The sequence below is a fragment of the Suricata suricatta genome, chromosome 6 (genome assembly GCF_006229205.1).
Source record: "Suricata suricatta isolate VVHF042 chromosome 6, meerkat_22Aug2017_6uvM2_HiC, whole genome shotgun sequence".
NCBI lineage: Eukaryota > Metazoa > Chordata > Mammalia > Carnivora > Herpestidae > Suricata > Suricata suricatta.
Window position 1 is genome coordinate 90,437,047 of NC_043705.1, and position 19,746 is coordinate 90,456,792.

The 19,746-nt window shown below is 42.1% G+C and overlaps 1 protein-coding gene across 1 annotated transcript in view; it reads right to left on the reverse strand.

The window, feature by feature from the left end:
- The window catches only part of DOCK2 (dedicator of cytokinesis 2), a 404,233-nt gene that overhangs the window by 252,412 nt on the left and 132,075 nt on the right, over positions 1-19,746 (reverse strand). Inside the window, exon 26 of the mRNA XM_029942884.1 lies at positions 914-1,062. Coding sequence (XP_029798744.1) covers positions 914-1,062 — 149 coding nt within the window. The remainder of the gene's footprint in view (positions 1-913; positions 1,063-19,746) is intronic.

A 19,746-nucleotide genomic window follows, 5' to 3' on the forward strand; every position in this document is an offset into this window, starting at 1 on the left:
TTGCAGTGTTTTCTAACTATAGTTAATCATAGATACAGTACATCTAGAAAGGCCTTCTCTGAGCATTTTCTAGGGAAGAGAAGGGGTGGAAAGGAATGTTTACAGCAATACTTAGAAAATATTCTGTTGTTTAAGTCTACCCAGTCTTCTGAAACCAGCCCAACTAGGAAAAGAGACCTCTTGGACATTACTCAAAGACAAGGTGAGGCTGCCAGATGAATGTGAGTTAAATCAAGAACTTTCCCTTTCTTCCAAATCTTAAGAATTCTAGTTTATCTCTCCATCTTTACTGTTATCACCAATCCCTCTTCTGCAGACTCTGCCCTTTGGAGGCCCTCTACTTACTCCCCTGAAACTTTCCTTTTGATGCCATCCCTGACTAATCTCTGAAGGATGTCTACCAAATAAACCTTGGCTTCACTGCCATAGCCACCTCCCTATCACCATCCTACTCCTCGCCCTGAGCACTCTGCTCATCCAGAAAGAGCCTTAACCATTTTTGCCATTGTAGGAGATAACTAAAGAAACAAAACCAAAGTAAATCAGCTAAGAAAACAAATAAGGGGGTTTTCTTGACTATGTAGGCCTAGGAAACTCACCTTCCCACCTCTGCAGACAAGAGTTTTAGTAAATGGACAAGTCATCCAAAAAGTCTGCAATATGTCCATACATACACTCTGAGAAAACCTGTCCAAGAAGAAATATGGTGACATAATGCTACATGTTTAACTCCAGGCCCCAAGCGATCTTTCACAGCCATGGGGGTTACTCACTGGAAAAGTAGGCCCGCTGAGCAAGCCATTGACTTTTATCTTTAGTCTTCAACTGCTATTCATCAGCATCAATATTTTAGAGCTTAATCAGCTCAGTGCTAGTCTGAGTCCAGGACATCTACATCATCATGAGGACTCACCGCATCCTGACAGCTGAGGACCTCCAAAATGCTGTTGAGCAATTCGACACAGTACTTCTTCTCTTGGACCTGGTGCTGCATCTCATCCTTCTGCTCCAGCAGCTCCTTCAGTTCTTTGGTGATGACAGGAAGCAGAATGTCCCGACATTCTGGAATGAAGGACATTCAGAAGCATTTGAGCATCCTCATTCTTTAGTTTCTTTTTCTTTCTTTCATTATTTCTTGGATAATTTTTCATTAAATAAATAATTCATAAATACATTCTCCTTGTAAAAAATTTAAATATTAAAGATTAGGTTAAGATTTCCTTACAACATCCTTCACAATTCTAGTCCCTCCCACAATACCTGCTCCCCAGAGGAAAACAGTTCTTTTATTCCATACATATGTGTGTAAAAGAACTGTATGTGCATATATGCAGCTACAGGGCCAACAGAAATAAGAGCCGGACATGAGTAGACAAGACAAAACCCAGGGCCTTCACTTCCTGGGAGTGGCAACCTGCTAGGAATATTCATACAACAGATCTGTGTAGTAATAAAGGTCAGGTTTTACCTTAAATGTTCACTCTGTTGGTGTTCTAGTTGAGATACCTCAGTTAGACTCCATTACAAACATGTGAATCCAAGGGAAAAGGCCAATTGGGAGATTTTAGAGATTAATGATGATCTCCTTGGGAAATCACCAGATTTTAAATTCTATTTCAAATTGAGCTAAAATAGTAAACTCTCATGGAAAGGTCTGATAGTGAGTGCTTCATCCCTACAAGTATTTAAGTAGTAGGTAGCTGCCTCTGGATAGGGGTGCCAAGAAGGTATTCAAAGACTCAGATGAAGGAGTAAACTAAATAGTTGTTAAGTCCCCATCCAGAAGTCTATAATTCCCACAAAATACAGGCAGTGGCAGGCAGAAGGATATATTTTCTAGGTGGAAAGACATTGGGCATGTTTGCATTAGACCAGGCCCCAGTAGACAGAGTGGTTTATCAATCTGAAAGTCACCTACTTTACAGATTATCAAAAACAGCGATCCCAAAAGGCGAAGCCTCCTGGTGCTGAGAGTCAGCAAAATTTTAGCTGAGGAGGCCATTAATAACATGGTCTGTTTTTCAGAAGCTACTTTGTCTTTTCATTAACCATGATTTCTCAGAAATGTCTGGCTCCTCTGTTTTGAGATGAAATAATTTTTCTCATTTGTAATTGGAGCTGTGAAATTATATTAGTCTGTAAAGCTTCAGGAAGCAGCATTTCTAAATTGTCAAGCAAACAAACCCAAGTGTTTTTAAAAGACAAATGTTGCAGAGTCTCAAATCAGTCTTTACAGGCAGAGCCAATGAGTATCAGAGACTCGCATACCCACCCTGGGTACCCGATGCCTAACAAAGGCTGGGGAGATCTCCCATTCCGCAACAAGTCCAAATTGTAATTGGACCAGCACTTAGGAACGTGCAGAGCTATTCAACCCTGTATTTTCACAGGAAGGCACTTTCTTTTATTGAAGTGATGGCAGAGTACAATGCAATGTTTCTGGGCTCTGGTTTCTTCCTTCTTGGAGAAAGTTTTGTCCTATGGAAGGTGCTACAACCTGAACCTATAGCTCTCTCAAAGAGTGCTATTCTTTTGCAATAATTTCATGACTCAGGGATACTTTAAATAAGAAGGTTCTTTTCCTCTCCTCCTTCTCTGCAATATTAGTCTTGTGGAAAGAATGAAATGGAAATGCTTAGCCCATGTTGGAAAATCACCTTGAGATCCATCAGAGCAAAACTACATCTGTGACCACAGCCCCAGCCCCAGCTCTAGAGGGAAGCACGACTATGAACCACGTGTGATCTCCCCATCTTCCCTACAGCTCTGCTCCTCCTCTGCTCTGTCTCAGAGTGAAGATACCTAGTCACACAGTCAACCAAACAAACTTGCTTCCTCTCTCTGAACCCATCAATCCATCATGAAGTCATATCCATCCCACCTACAAGCCAGCCTTCTCCATCTCCATTCCAAGTCTCCCAAACTCATCTCCCTACTTCCAATATCAGTAGCAGGAATTTCCCCTAAACTCAAACCTGATCACAGGTCTCCTTGCTTAAAGTTCTTCAGTGGTTTCCTACTGTCCTCGGTGTGAGTTTTGTGAACCCTTCAGTATAGCTGTAGGCCCTTTGTAACCTAACCCTTCCTTCCTGCCCAGTGTCCACCTTGCACACTGTTCTAGACGTGGTCTCACCTTCTCCTGCTTCTTAGTTTTTTCACATTATTTTCTTTGCTCAGAATGCTTTTATCCCACCCATCTTTACCTGACTTTTTCTTGCCTTCTAGGTCTTAATTTAGATGCCAAAATCCCTAGGACAACATTCCTGACACCCACATATGATTTGGGTGATGCTCTTCTGGGATCCTGTAGCACTCATACTTCTGTCTTAACTGTTCACACACTATCTGGTTATTTTACGTGTAATGGGATGAGTAGTGAGATCCTCCATCCAATGAGAAGCTGAAAACAAATGGTATAATTATCCCACATTCTAAATTCAAATCATCTCCAGGGTACACCACAAGATTTTCTGAGAGATGGCGTTTCAGTACCACTTCCACACCAATCTACCTGCACCCATCCCAGAACTGAGAGAGGATCAGCAGAGGCCTTTGCATATAAGACAATGTCATAAAGAGAAGCCCCAAAGTGGACGTGGAGTGAGGAAGAGCCTTCATGGAATGTATGAAGATGGGACTGGCACCATATATCCCCACTAGGGACATGCTGGCTGATCTTTGGGCCCAGATACATCCCTGTTCTGCCAACAGAAAGGAGAGATGTGGGAACACTCGGGAGCCCCACTCTCACCAGTGGGAGAAGAATTAAACACAAGCAGGGTATCTTTTCAGGGCCTTAGCCACTTCCTCAGCATGGTTACCCCATGTCCAAGCCAGCCGGTGGCAGCCTTCACTCAGGGCTTCAGGTTAATTGACTCTTCAACTCTGTCTGATATTTTACAGGCTTTAAGGTGAAACTAATTCTGCTTTAGCCAAGTCCCTGAATTGAAAGGTGAATTCAGCTCAGTTCAGTCCTCTTGGGGGGCGGTGAGGTGCTTGTGGTTGTCATGCCTTGCCCTGTCCTCCCCACAGCCCTTTTGGCAAATGGAGTAGATGCCTAATTGAAAGCCAAAATTCTCCCTGGGCAAGGCTGAGTGGAATGCAGACAGAAGTCTGGCCAAGGAGCATTCACAGGTGTCAGAGGCCATGTGGTTGGGTAGGCTGGACATGGAGGGGGCCCTCCGTGCACAGTTCTAGTCTGACAGATAGCAATTTGTTCTCACAACCTTCCTCCTCCAGCCAGTGTGTCATGAAGAAAAGTAATTCCACCCACTGGGAAATCAATAGCTACCCACAAACTTCATATTCCCGATCAGGTTACAAGCCTTTTACAACTCTAGTAGCATTTTCCCCCAACGCATTCTTCAGCAGCAACTCATGATTCACTTTCCTTACTTCCCTGAATTCATACCTAATTACAATATCCAGAATCATCTCTCCCTCCCCCTCTAGACTGCCTCTGCCATGATGTATATCTTCACTTTATGAACCCTGAGGGCCAAAATATGTCTCCCAGCTAAACAAACACAGCCTATTTAGAGATTTCAGAATTCAGCAACTGTAAAAATTGTCTTTAGGTACCTTAGAGGGGTGAATGCTAAAGAAGAAATGTACTTCCAGAAACTTTATTGTAGATACTCACTTGAAGTTCAATCCAACCTATTGCTTCTTCCACATATCCTTTATATTTAACATAAAACATGACATTGCACCAAACCTATAAGAAAATGCCCTATAATAAGTTGACATTTGTCATTCAGAAACACAGTGATGGGAAGAAGGGTAGATTGATACATAACTGCTGGAATTTTTAAGAGGATGTATGTTTGTGCCCCCAAAATGCCACACTGATTATAAACATAATTTGTAAGCTCTGATAGTCTATATGCCTATATCTATTTACACTTTTTAGTATATACGGGCAGTGGGGGGGGGGAGGAAGAAAGGAAGAGAGGGGGAAAGAGAGAGAGAGAATAAATAATTACTGTTAACAGGCATGGTTCTAGTGGATGTTATATTCTAACGGTGTATCAAAAACAACTCAAGAGGATAATAATTGTCTTAGGTTGGACTCTCCAGGAGCAAACTCAGAAATGAGGTTTGGGTAAAGGTGACTTACTTATTAGAAGTTCCAGAAAATGCCGGAAGGGGAGTGGAGAAGTGGGACCATGAAGGGAAGCAGGCCAGGCAGGCTGCAAAAGCAGTCAAGTGTCATAGAAAGGGAGCTATGGACAGAGCGGGCCACTGGGGCAAAGCGGCTAGGGTATTTCAACCCTGGTGATGGACAGCCACAGGCACTGGGAGTGCCCTTTGTGCACAGGCAAACAGGCCCCTACAGCCTCAGGGCAGAACAAGGAGGCCGGGATGCCTGCTGGGAGACAAAGTCCTCCTGTAGCTCTTGTGCATAAAAACGTCCATGGGTCACAGGAGACACAGAGCCGGGGAATGGATGTTGCAATGGGCAATACAGATAGCTGACAGCAAGACAATTACCTGGGTAATGGGAGAAAGGGAGTCTGGGTGTGCAGAGAGGACCGTTTCATATGAAACAGTCGGGCTTCTCTGAGAGGGAGATCCCTGAGCTGAGACCTGACAATGAGAAGGGAACAGCCTGCAAAGACCTCAGGAAAGATCATTCCAAGCAGAGGAGAGGGCATGGGAAGGCCCTGGGGTAGAAATCTGCTTAACGCATTAAAGGAATCATGTGGACAGAGTGTGGCCAGATTATAAAACATGGGGAGCAAAATACAAGAGGACAAACTTAGAGACTCTGGCTGGAGCCAGGTCTCATCAGGCCCTGCGGCTCATGGTAAAGAGTTTAACTGTTGGGTGGAGATAAACATGTTTTGTTTCAGTTAAAAACATTTTTTTAATGTTTTATTTATTTTTGATACAGAGAGAGATAGAGCATGAGAGGGGGAAGGGCAGAGAGAGAAGGAGACACAGAACCAGAAGCAGGCCCCAGGCGCTGAGCACAGAGCCTGATGCGGGGCTCGAACTCACAAACGTGAGATCTGACCTGAGCCGAAGTCGGAGGCTTAACCGACTGAGCCACCCAGGTGCCCCTTAAAAAAATTTTTTTAAACATTTCTTTATTTTTGAGAAGTAGAGTATGAGTAGGGGAGAGATAGAGTTAGGAATCACAGAATTTGAAGCAGGCTCCAGGCTCTGACCTGTCAGCACGGAGCCTGACATGGGGCTCGAACTCAGGAACCGCAAGATCACGATCTGAGCTGAAGTCAGCCGCTTAACTACTGAGCCACCCAGGCACCCCTTCTTTTGTTTTGTTTTGTATTTTAAGTGAGGCTTGGGGGTGGGCCAAGAGAGGAAGGCAGAACACTGAGGAGGCTTTTGAGGAGGGGAAGAAGAGTCCAATGTTCCCTGAGCCCTCACTATCTACCAGCCATTCTCTCTGTGAAGAGTGTATCTTTATACCTATTTGGTAGATGAGGAAACAAGTTCAGAGAGGTTCAGTCACTTGCCTAATTACACAGCTGGAATTTAAACCTACGAAATGTGCTTCCAGAGCCCATGTTCACATCTACTAAGCTATCCTGCCTCCTTACAGTAACAGTGATGGGGAGAAAAGAAGAAACCTTGATCAGTTTGTGGCAGGAGAGACAGACAAAAGCAGAGAGACTTGGGGCAGCGTCAATGTCTTCCTGATGGATTAGATGTGCTATATTGATGTGTCTTTTGAATGCATTTTGAACAATTGAGTGAGAGAATAATAGATTCATTTTAGGGTTTATCAAATTAGGACATAATCACGGAGACAATTTCATTGCTTCAACTAGCAAGTAATGAAAGATTTCCATCAATAGTTCTCAGATGGTGTGAAGCAGCTGCAGCAGTGTCCTATCATCACGCCTTCTGAAAGCTATTACGACGTAATTGGTGTGTTCTGACAGGTACCTGCACTCTCACTTACCCCTTTGCACTTTCCAAGATCATTTTCACTGTCACTGCTAACCGGCTTCCTCCCAGCCAGCTCACTCATTAAACCACAATCCAGCTCCATAGAAAGTGCTTTTAGGAAAATAAAGGTGCAGCTATGGCCAATTGAGTCATGACCCAAAATTTGATTTGTCCCTAATGCTTAGAACAATTACATTCACAACGCCATACCAGATGAGTGTAGCTCAGCCTGTTAGAAGACTGTCTTGCCCACCTCCTAACCCTGGCTAATGGAAGGAGAAGCAAGTGAAAAAGCCTGGGGTGGAAACAAGTGGCCTCTAACCTGGATAATCTGGGCCATTTTTAGAGGAAGAGTCCCATCAAAGTAGTAGGCTCCATTTCAAATTCATGCAGGAGGAGAAATGAGTCGAGTTAGCTTTTTGACTGCAAAGAGCTATGTCTTACATCCCTGTGCCCATTCGATTCCACTTTGATGACATCTGGAATTCAAATTAATTTATAAGTACTTAGGACACCTATTATAACAGTCAGTAGCACCCACACCCCTCCAGGGCTTATCATCCCTGCCCTACGGCCTCTCTTCTGCACCATGCCACACAGATCCCTTAATCCCTTCACCCAGCCCCTGGCCCTCTGGAGACTTAGCAATTCCCTGGCTCCATGAATGTCAATCTGCTCTTGACCAGGAACTCTTTCTGATCTAATCTGTGGTCATATACTCAGAGTTTTCTCAGCAATAGGAGTCATTATAACAGCGATGTTTTAAGAAAGGGTGGAAACCATTTGTCTAGAAATCTACTGAAAATGAAAGGGAATGGGGGAAGGGAATATCAAATATGAGATATGCAACCCATGTCGAACTCCTGTGGGATGCCAGGCACCACACTAAGAATTCATTTGATCCTTGTCAAGACCTCTTCCAGTATCTTGCGTCATCCCCAATTTCCAGATGAGACAATAGGATCTCCAAGAAGCTTACCCAGGGTCACTTAGCTAGTGTGACACCAACCAAGGCAAGATTCCAACACAGCCCTGTCTGACTCCAATGCCAGTGCCCCACCAACTTCACTCACACATGCATGAGTGTGGACAATTATTCCCAACTTCTGGATCTTGCCCGCATGAGGAAACCACCTTTGAATTTGTTAGCTCCCTTAGGCTGGCCTGAAATAGAAAATCCAGGACCCTGGTTGACTGGTTTGTTTAATGGTTTGTTTTGTTTTGTTTTTTTGTTTTGGTTTAATAAGGGTTGTGGTCCTAGGTAAACAAATCAAACAAATAAATTCCGATCCTAGAATCCTAAACAATAATAAGCATTCATCAACTCAGTGATTTAACCTTCAGTTCAGTCATTCACTTTCATTTTGTTAATTCAGCCAACCATTTATTGAGCAACAATTGGTTGAGCTTACCCATCTCACTGCAGTTGGTTAGCAAACAGTGGTCATGACCTTTAAAGCATTCACTACCTTTTCCTAGAAGACAGTGAGAGCCTGGAGCGAGATGTCTAATCTCAATCAAGTCCGTCTCCTACAGTTCCTGGAACAATGCTTGTCACGCGGTAGGATCCTAATAAGTGTTAGATGAATGAACAAGTGTCTGCTGATTTCAGAGAGGGAGCTCTGTCTGCCTACGTTGAGACCAATGTTCAGAATCAGAATGCTATTTAGTGTTGGATTAGTGGAATATTTATTACTCTGTGCTATCCTTGAAGAAATTAAGTGGCAGTAGCTATGGCTGGAAGAGGGGTGTTTAAGGAGCAGAATTGTATGTGTGATTCTTCCCCTTTCCCTCCTCCCCTTGAATGGCTCTTCCAGCAAGACCATCCCATCCTTGGCTTCACACTGTCATAGGGGCTGGGGGGGGGGGGAAGTGGACAGAACTCTGGATTTAGGGTCCAGAGACTTAGGTCTGAGTTCCAGCTTACTACTGGTAGGCTGTGTGACCTCAGACAAATCATTTTACCTCCCTTCCTCTAAAAATGGGGATTAAAATGCCTAATTCATAAGAGGATCCAAATAAAACATCATACACATTCAGTTGTAGTTATTAAGTATGATGAGGTATGGGGATCTAATGCTATGCCTCAGAAGTTTTGGGGTCCAAAGCAAAGCACGTTGTAACTTCCGTTTCCTTCAGCTGCAGCTGACATCTACACTTGACAAAAAACGCCTGGACCAGGCATGCCGGAACAAAATGGATTCGAAGCTATTACCTGCATCATTCAAACAAAGTGCACTTCTGTCTGAAACACCAAACTCAGAGAACTGCGTTTCAAGAGGTGGATATAAATTGAAATGATTGGGATATATACCTCAGATTTTTATGTTCCCTTTAGTATGTGGATAGACTAAGGGAGAGCTCGGGCAAGCTTTTGCTGAACATCCTTTTACAATTCTGTTTGCACCTTAGAATAATAATGCCACTTACCCGCAATCCTCAAGCCGCCTGTGAACAATCCTATATCGTTGCCATCGTAAAACGTACAAATACCAAGAAGAACAAAAACCAACAGCAATGCTTTGGATCACTATTGAGCAGCCAGCATTCCATTTCTGGGAAAAGTGCACATTAAAAACCTCTTGTTTACATTTTAAGGCTAACAGAGGGGCCCTTCATTTCAGAGAATTAAATGAGAAAATTCTCCTGGATTCAAGCATTAGCAAAATGGAATGGTTGTGTAATTGTCTCCAATCATCATCTGATTCTCTGTTCCTCTTACCTTCCCCATAACAGCTCCAGGGAAGAGGAGGGTGGGGTCCCTCTCATTTACAGCCCTACATGTTAAAATTCCAGTGTTGCTCATTACAAAGGGAAAACAGAGAAATATATATTTAAATAATATATTTAAAACAAGCTGAATAATTGGAAACAAACTTCAAAGAAGAGGGGGAAAATCACTGCTTTTAACCTCGCTAAATAAGAGTGGGAATGGGGAGACTTTCTCCTCTGGTCTGTTCTTTCCTAAAAGCACTCAGCTAAGAAGGTGGAAAACAGAGACAGCCCTGAGGGGGCCAGGGTTCTGCCTGCTTCCTTTCCCCATTCCTGCAACAGAGCCAATATGAGCCCTCCTCTGGAAGGCCCAAAACTAAAGAGTGATTTAAGAAATGAATCACATGCTTAGGCCTGATATTTTAGTGAGAGGATCAGAGATCTGTTTGGATTCTGAAGCCAATGAAGAAGAAACTGGGCTAAGTGTGAGATAGAAGAAAGTAAACAAAATAAACATCAGTCACCAACATGTAATGCTTTCTGTTTCTGTACTACGGGAAGACAATATATGGTCTTTACCCTGGGGGCCGTCCAAGTATAATAAAGAAAAGAACCAGTCAATTGATGGGAACAGTGTAAAAATCACATACAATGAAATGCACTGTTTCCAATTATGTTCAGTCCCTCCTGATGAACCTTGAACCTTACTTCTATGAAACTGACATTATTTATTTTGGGCACGGTATGTTGATATATTTATTATACGCTATATGTATTCCTTCCCATGCTACCTTACTCTAAAAAGAAGAAAAAAAAAAAGAAAGAAGATGATATGCCAATGTAAAAGTTAACATAAGGACTCCAAGTGTCCATAAAATGGGGCTCCTCATGTGTGATAAACTATCAGGGCAATAAAGACAATCAACCAAGTTCTAGAGTTTGTTAGCCATTAAGGTAGAACTAATTTTGTAAGAGAAACACAATTTTTTCTGGAATTAAATTCTTACAGAAATTTTTCATACTGAGTGAATGTTAATGTTCTGCATTAAAGTTTAGTAGTGTTTAGCTGCTTTTGACATCAAACTGTGGAATTTTAACTCTGAAAAGAACCTGAGAAAAGCTAATGGTTTCAATTCCTTTGATTGTGTCCTGTGTCCATGCAAAACATCAAAACAACGAATGGAGGAGGGCTCAGGATTGCACACTTGTCCTTACATGGCAGCTTCATTTATTTTTCATGTGAACAAATATTTATTGAGTGTCTAGTGAATGTTAAGCATCATAAATGGCACAGACATATATAGAACCAGGATGCATGTGGTAAAGATAGAGAGAAGTGACCAAATTCAATGTATATATAAGAAAGACTCAAAGACCTTAGTGATGGATTGAAAGTGAAAAATGAGGGGTGTCTGACTCTGGGTCAGGTCATGATCTCACGGTGTGTGAGTTTGAGCCCTGCCCTGGGCTCTCTGCTGGCAGCACAAAGCCCATTTCAGATCCTCTGTCTGTCTCTCTCTCTCTTTCCCCCCTCTTTTCTCTCAAAAATACATAAACATTTTTTAAAAAGTGAAAAATGAGGCACAGGAAGATTTGAGGGCTAGTTCGAAATGACTGGCAGAATAATGGAAGAGGAAAAGCTTTTTGTGAACAGAATGAATACAGTTTGAGAAATCTTGAGTTGGAGTACTTGCAAGAATTCAAATGGAGATGTCAAGGGGACAGCTGGCTCAGTATGTCAGAAAATAATCTACTACAAATGGGTAAGCATTAATTCGGCTATATGGAAGATACATAGAACAGTGCTGCCTCCTGCAAAGAATTTATAATGGGCAATTATAGTGTATTTAATAGACAGCAACTTACTAAAGTTTATTTGGTGATGGTCATGACCACCATGATGAAAGGAAAGGAAGGAGAAGGAAAAGGAAGGGAAAGACACAGAAGACAAGGAAGAGGAACAGGAGAAAGTCAAGGTGGAAGAGGACAAGAATAACACCTGGGCTCTGAAGCAGGACAGCTGGGGACACATGTTGGGACAAGAGAACTCAAAAGAGCTCAGAAACTTGAGGGATTTTCATTAGAAAATTTTGGATCATCACAAGGACAGGTTTAGCCCAAACTGCCCAGGTGATCTAACCAATACATTTGTCAACACCGTCACTTTACCAAGTAGCAGCTGGAGGGCAGGGTTTTCTGGCAACAATAGTCAATCACTATTTCTAGAGAACCTCCAATGTACCTGACTGTTGAAGCTGGGATGGAACATAGCTAAAGGCTGTCCCTTTCCCCCAAGGACTCTCCTGCTAGAGCATCTTGCACAGCCTACTAGCCCAAGACAAGGCACAGTGGTAAGCTGGACTATGAGGAGGAGGGATGGAAAGAAATGCCAGCCATGAAGGAGGCTCCACTGACATTCCTCTGATGCACTAAGTACCAAGCCACACCATGAGCGCTACAGAGTGAGCAGTAGAGGACATTAAGAGTGGGAATCTCTCTCTATCCTTGTTTCTTTTTCTATAAAGTGGAGAAAATGAGATCACCTCCCTTCACAAGATGGTAAGAATAAAATAATATGTATAAAGCACTTGGAGTGGCACATCTGGACCATGGTAAGCACTATAAAAGTGTAAGCTATTATTGGTTTTTTTTTATATGTAACTTCCTAGGTAGTAAAAATAAACTGTATCTTGACATGGGTGGTGATTGCATGGGTAGATACATATGTAAAAAATTCACTGAGCTATACATCTATGATCTGTGTATTTATTTCACTATATGTAAATTACACTAAAATTTAAATATATACAGTTACCAGGATATATACAGTTACCAGGTAGGTAATTTCCGTTTCCCTTCAACAGGTGTACACTGCAGGGTTTGAGGAAGTCAAGCAAATTGCCTGAGATATTGCACCAGATCTCAGCCTGGGTTCCTATGTCAGCTGAGCCTTGGTCCTTGACAGCATTCAAGACAGCAGCCACCCAAACATGCTATACTACACTCCACTTTGAGAATCTCCTGCATGGAGAGAGCAGCTATTCCCTCCCTTCTCCCATTCTTTCTCCCACCTTCCACCCTCTTCTCATCTCAGCTCAATTCCACTGTCTCATTAACTATTAAAACCAACATCCTTGCCAAGTAACAACCCACAGGGAAACACCCAGAGGAAGACTGGCAGTGATTAAGGACTGAAGGGAACACACCCAGCGGTCTGCAAATTCCTCAGGGGCCTAAGATGCCCCACTAGGTACCGAAGTGCACCCCCTCTAAGTATGCATGCAGCTATTGCCAGGACAAAGAGCATCAGCTGGAGAAGAGTGAGCGATCCTAATTTAAGAGGTGCTGTAGAAATTAATTTTGTATGCCTCCTCCATTAGCAGTGTGTCTGAATTAACTTTCATATGCAAGTTATCATGTTAATCTTTGATACTAAAAAAGAATGTATCATCATTAACCTTCCTATCCCTGAATTTAGCAATGCAGTCTTTTTATTAGCTGTACGCAATAGAAGTAGCATTATTTCCTGGCATCTCAGCACTCTACTTCTCTGTATGCAGTTCAACCAGTCACTTTGTAAAATCTCTGCTGATTCAGAAGCCCATTTTTCAAACATTTGACTCTAACTGCCCATAAGTCACCAGAAACTGACTCCAACTCCCCACCCTTTTTTTTTTTCAGATTCCTCTAAATGGGAATAAATTTTCCACTGAAAGCACATTCCAAAAAAAAAAAAAAAAAAAAAGATGGTCAGTGGAAGGGGTCTACAGCGGGAAAGAGACATGAGTAAGTTCTGTGTGATATTTATGAAAGGCAAGTTCATAACAGGCTAGCAGTAACTGGTTTTCAGAGCTATAAGATATTTGAGGAACTAAGTTATGGGGACAGCAGGAACCGTTGCTTCAAGGAATAGGTAAACAAATTAAGCAACACTGGAAGATTACCTGTTAAGGATCATGGGAAAATCATCCAATAGTATAATCGATATCTTTCTTTTTGTGTATTCACTTGATATACATAAGTTAGAGGTAAAGGAAAGTTACCTATACCTCCATTTGATGAATAATTTTAACATTCCTATTCCACTCATTCCATACATTCTAATCTTTAAAATGTGATAATAATGGGAAAATATTAGATAAACTGCATTTTGCCACCTTTTCATTTCATTCACAACCTCTTGTTCAACAGCAAGATCATGAGAAATTAAAGAACTTCTTAGAAGGGGAAAATAAGACAAGAATGAGGTCTAAAATAGAACCTTAAAGCATCAGACCTTGACAAATAAAACCAGTTTCTGTTCTCAATAAATGCAACAGCATGCAGTTTAAAATTATCTACATATTAAAACTAAATTGGCTACCAGTCCAGCTTTTCTGCCTGTAGGAAGGCTACCAATATAATACAATTGTGGACATGTCTGAGTTCATATCTGGTGTATGGGTAGTTTTTATGTTTTCCTTTTAGATCTAATCATTGTTTTTCTGGTTGCTACCTTAAAAAGGCATGACATGGGAGGCACCTGGATGGCTCAGATAGTTAAGCAACAGACTCTTGGTTTCAGCTCAGGTCATGATCTCACCATTTGTGAGTTCAAGTCCCACATCAGGCTCTGTGCTATCAACACAGAGCCTGCTTGGGATTCTCTCTCCTTCTCTCTCTGCCCCTCCCCCACTCGTGCATGTGCATGTGCATTCTCTCTCTCTCTCAAATAAATAAGCTTAAAAAAAAGTCATGACATGAGTAAGAAGGCAACTAGGATTTCAGCCACATATATCTTCAAAAGGCTGAGAGCATTCTAAAGAGCAGAATCAACTATTCCCCAGGCCAACTATTCCAAGTTGACCATTATTTTTGCCAATGTGAAACCCACCATGTACTGCTCTGATTTACACCCTGCACTACTATTTACTTAAGAATTTTCATTAACAATAATCACCTTCAGATAAACCTAATTGGCTATGATACTGCCACTGCACAAAGCTTACTTAATATTTTTATAAAGTAGCTGCATTCTAATCTGCTTATATTCTTTTAAATGAAAAATTTGCTATTTCAAATGGAAAATCAGTATTGCCTGCCATAGATGGAAGGTAAGAGTAATAATCAATACTATTAAAACAAAACACTTTTATTAAATTTTAAGATGAACTTAAGCCTAAGGTCTGCTCCCTTGTTATCACAAGAGATTAGCAGAAAAAAGATTAAAGACAAAACAGCAAAAGTATAAAATCCTTGACCTAACCAAAAGATTGAAAGGGGGTTAGAAAAGAATGAATAACCTTCTGCTTCTATGGTATTGTACTTTATTTGTGCATACCTAAAATTATCCTTCATGAAAAAGAAAATAATTTTGCCTATGGTGGTACATATCCACACATCGAAAAACACAATTACAAAGAAATAAATCAAAATTGGGATTCCTGGCTTCCCATCTCTGCAACTAACTGATGGTGTGACCTTGGGTAGGTCTTTTGGGCCAGTGTCCTGGGCTATAAAATGAGAAAGCAATCTCTCCAAAGAGTGGCTCAACTCTACGTGTCTGTTTCTGTGAACCTCTTCAACATGTTATAGCATATCTTCTCATCAACTGAAGTTTTCAGTTGTTAATTGCATTTACCCTCTTATCGGAAAGTCTTACCTAGAAGAAATAGCAAAGATTTGAAAAGATCAGCTACTTTGGGGCAGAAGAACCTTTTGAAGCTATTGTGTTGGAAAAAAATCAATGAAATCGACTGCAATCCAGGCACAACAGAAGCTGACTGTCCAGGATATATGCCTGTGCATACTGGACTTTGGAAGCCAGTAGACAAAGCGCTGTCTTTAAATCAACCTTATAAACTGTCATCTGATCACTTGCCTGGGTCAAGTGGAAGTTTATGCCAGGTGAGTAATAGAGGATGCTGATTCAAATGATCAGTTTCCCCCTTCCTATGAGAAAAGTTGGTTGATGGGGGGGAAAATCAGTAGTTAAAAGACAATAAGCTTATAGTAAGTAACTATAACCTTGCTCATTTGCAAGATCTGGGATAGTTGAACAAGTTTCTGTATCTGTAAAAGAAGGAAAACAACCTCACGTATTAGGTTTCTGTAAGAAATTACAAAAAGTCACTATTATCAGAACTACAGTAGTACATATGTATATTCTTTCTTACACATTTTTTTCCCTGTCTTAATATTCTGAAAAAGTCAATTTAAGCAACATTTTATTTTTAATGTTCTACATTGGCTTCACCTCTGAACTGATAATAATGAAAGTGAATACAATAATTACAAGTAAAAGCTTTATGAAAATAATAATCATACTTATATTAATTTTAAGCTACCACTTACAGAGCATTTTTACCATCCAAGGATTATGCTAAGCACTACTCATTTAATATTCATCTCAACCCTATTATTATCCCCATTTTATAGATAAAGAAAAAGAAACAAGGAAGTGAGATGACTTTTCCAAAATCATAGATAGATTCAGCTCAGAGATTATGAAACAAAATGAATAAACCCTGTAGTGTCTTTCTAGAACTAAGTAAGTCTTTGGCAAAGAGATCATATAAGAAATCTTTTTCATATATTTGGGACCAAAATCAAGAAAGCCATAAAAAAAAATATTTGGGGGAAAAAGTTCTGAAAAAAAAAGTTAGGAATTACCATAATATAGTTTAATATATTGAGAAAGACTAAATATTCACAGCTCTGGAACTCTCTTTTTGTTTTGCTTTCTCAAATAAATTTTCAGATGTTGTAAACAAAAAAAATAGAATTATCTAGCTCTCTCCTCTGAAGTCCCAGGGCACTTTGCTCATATCTCTACAATAGCATTTTAATGAAGAGAGCCTCATTTTGCAAATGAAGGCACGCTCCTTGAGGACAACACCACATTTTTGCCAAGTCTGTATTTTCTAAATGGCTTCCCAATGCTTTGTTTATAGTAGAGAGTCAATAAACATTTATTGAATTGAAAACCCCATTCTAAATGCCTCTCTTCATCTATCCTGTATGGAATTTGAGATGCCAGAGAGACAGTTAAAGATATGGGTCTTGAGGTGAGAGCAAAGACTTGGACTACAGACTAAGGTTGGGGGCTGCAGACTTCGTGATGGCACTGAGCCACCAGGGTGGACGTCTCCCCCAGGCAAGAGTGGGCAGGGCAGAACTGGAATACAGCTGAGTAGTTGTGGCATGAACTAAATTTGCTCCACAGCAGTACTCTTTCTCTCTCTGTACCCCTGCTTCTGACCTCGAGTATAGAAAGAAACAGCTTATAGAAATGCAACCAGGCAGCTGTGCATTCTGAGGATATCCTCCTTTTCCAGGACCAACCAGGGAACAGAAGCTATGAAGCTACTCAGTGTTGGCAAGAGAGGGAGAAAGGTTGGGCAGGGGAGCAAAAAGCCTGGCCCCACAGAAGGAGCCGGGCGTCAGAGTCAGAAAAACAGCCATCTCTCCTGCTCTACTCCTCAAATCCCGAGGTCTGTCTCTTGATGTACGTGCCTGAGATCTCCTGATGAACTAGGAAAAGGGAGCAACACATCTTATGCTTAGAGAATTATGCTCTCCTTTTCCTGCTGAACCCACAGTACAAGCCATTCTGCTATTTGCAGACTCGCCCCACTATCTGTCAAGATTTGCAACTCGCTGTAGGCCCCTGAACCACCACAAATTTTCCTGAGAGGTGACTGGGACCTCTTGATTTCTCAGCACTAGCCCTGAACAGACAGCAGAGCGCTGTAGTGAACCTCTTGCTACCTGGGCTGCAATTGATTATAAAACCTGCAGCTGCAACCAGAGGGAAACCCCGAATCCCTGTAAACCAAATCAAACCAAAGAAAGCATCTCGTGGCACATGTAGGTTATGGCAAATCTGGGGCAGTGGCAGGGAGGGCAAGGCTGATGAAAACCAATTTTTTGAGACCCACAGAAATATCTGCACAAAGAGAAAACTCTACCTGCAAGTGGGGTTCTGTTGTCCTCACTGCTGCTCCCTCCCCACATGCCCAGAAGGCAGATGGAGTCCCACGTCCCCCACACCCGGAAGCACAGACTCAGCCCTGACAAACTTCTTAACAACACACTATGGATTCAGCCACGGCCTGTGTGACTAATACACTGCTCAGGATACATCTGACCACAATGATTTCTTTGGTGTCTTTCGTGTCAGACTGACATCAGTGCCCTGAAAACCTCAGGAAAACAAAATGTTTTTCAGGCAGTTTTAATTGTACTTTAAGTTGCTGCCTCTTTTTCTACACTGTTCTGGCAATGCAGATTTACCAACACAGAGGGACACAATCTCAGAGATCCACCTCTCCGACAATACGCAGGAGGAACAGAGTCCACAGAGGTTACTGGTTTGTCCAATGTCGTACATCTTGTTAGCAGCTTTACTGGACCAGAGTTCAAATCTTCCGATTTTTAGCACAGTGTTTTCTCAAACAGACCGCGTTCCCTTCCTTAAATTAAGAGAATTGTTCCTTCATTCTATAAATATGCATGGCCAGTTATTTGGAATATGGAGAAAATACTCTTTACCTGAACTCAAGAAGGTGCAAATATTCCCTAGTAACTCAGAGAAGTGTCAAAAGAACAAGAGCCTCCCCAGATCCATAATATAAGCATTATTTCTGATGAAACAAATGTGAACTGGGAGGGAGGCCCCCATGTGACCAGCAGCCAGCAGGAGGCCCAGAGCTACCACACTGAGTATAGATTGCTTTCAGCTCATCCTCACACGAGGAAGACTTAACAATTTCCCCATCATCCTGAGGAGCCCGCAAAGGGTTCATTCAGCGGAGGTATGTTAGAAGGACCCCACACAAATTTTTTAAAAAACAAAAATACAGGGTTGCCTGGGTGGCTTAGTCAGTTAAATGTCCAACTCTTGATTTTGGCTCAGGTCATGATCTCACGGTTCGTGGGATCAAGCCCCACACTGGGCTCTGTGCTGACAGTGGAGAGTCTGCTTCCTTTCTCTCTGTTCTTCCTCTGCTCATGCTCTCTCTCAAAATAAATAAACTTTAAATAAATAAATAAGTACAAAAAACATACTTTGATTATGGAGGGGAAGGATGCTTAAAATTTGAAACCTAATCAGGGCCGACTCTGTCCTTCCTTGGGAACAGAGCGGCTTGCAGTCAGAGGGGAGTGGCAGCTCTGAGGACAAAATGGGCTTAAGCTGGGTAGGAAAGAGCCTCATGCTTCCTCGCACAAGAATGGCAGGGTTGGCTGATCCAAAAGGATCAAGGCCAAAGCTAAATTAGTAGAAGAAATATACTTCCTCCAAATGAAATCAGACTGTGCTGTGTCTGAAAAACAAAATAATGCTCACCTTGGCAAGGTGTGTTTCTGAGATGACCCAGAAAGAAAACGGGTTGTAACTTTCTCTGGCAGGGAAAATTACATGGGATAAATTCCTACAGACCACCCTCTCTCTATGAAGCCTACAGTCAATCACCATCCTTACCCTGCATCCTGGAACCAGAGGGGATATGCAGAAGAGAGCTTCACTCAGAATCAGTTCATGACTGATGCAAACTTAAGAAGATGCCAAGAGGCAAAGGGCAAGATTTTGCTCCAGGGCAGGGGGCAAGGCAGCAGATTTAAGGAGGAGGCTGCAAGGGAAGATGTACAGGCCAGATGGGAGGCCTGGCAAGGACAGAGACAGAGGCACAGGCAGGGAGACGGACAGACATGCAGAGCTGAGGGCTGGTGGGCTGCGGAGTAGGCACAGTGTGGGTCCGAACCACCACCTAATCACCCTGTGAGTTCCTCCCAAGGCAGACCTGGGAAGTCATCACCACAGCAGGCTAACAGGGGGGTGCTGCAGGGACTGTGAAAGCCAGTGACAGCAGACATATTCGCCAACCCCACTGGCCTACCAGAAATGTGAGTGATGAAGTAAGTTCCCTTGCACCTCCCTAAGGCACTGACATGTGCCCTTGAACCAGAAAGAAAGAAGCCCCTACCACACTTGATTCACATTTCCAGTAACAATTTGTGTGTGGGCAACTAACTGGTCTCACTGGAGCTAGCTAATCTTTGAGGACTTTCTCCCCTTCCTCTGCAGAATGGATGGCGGGGGTGGAGGCAGCTTGATTTCTGTTTGTGTGTATATGG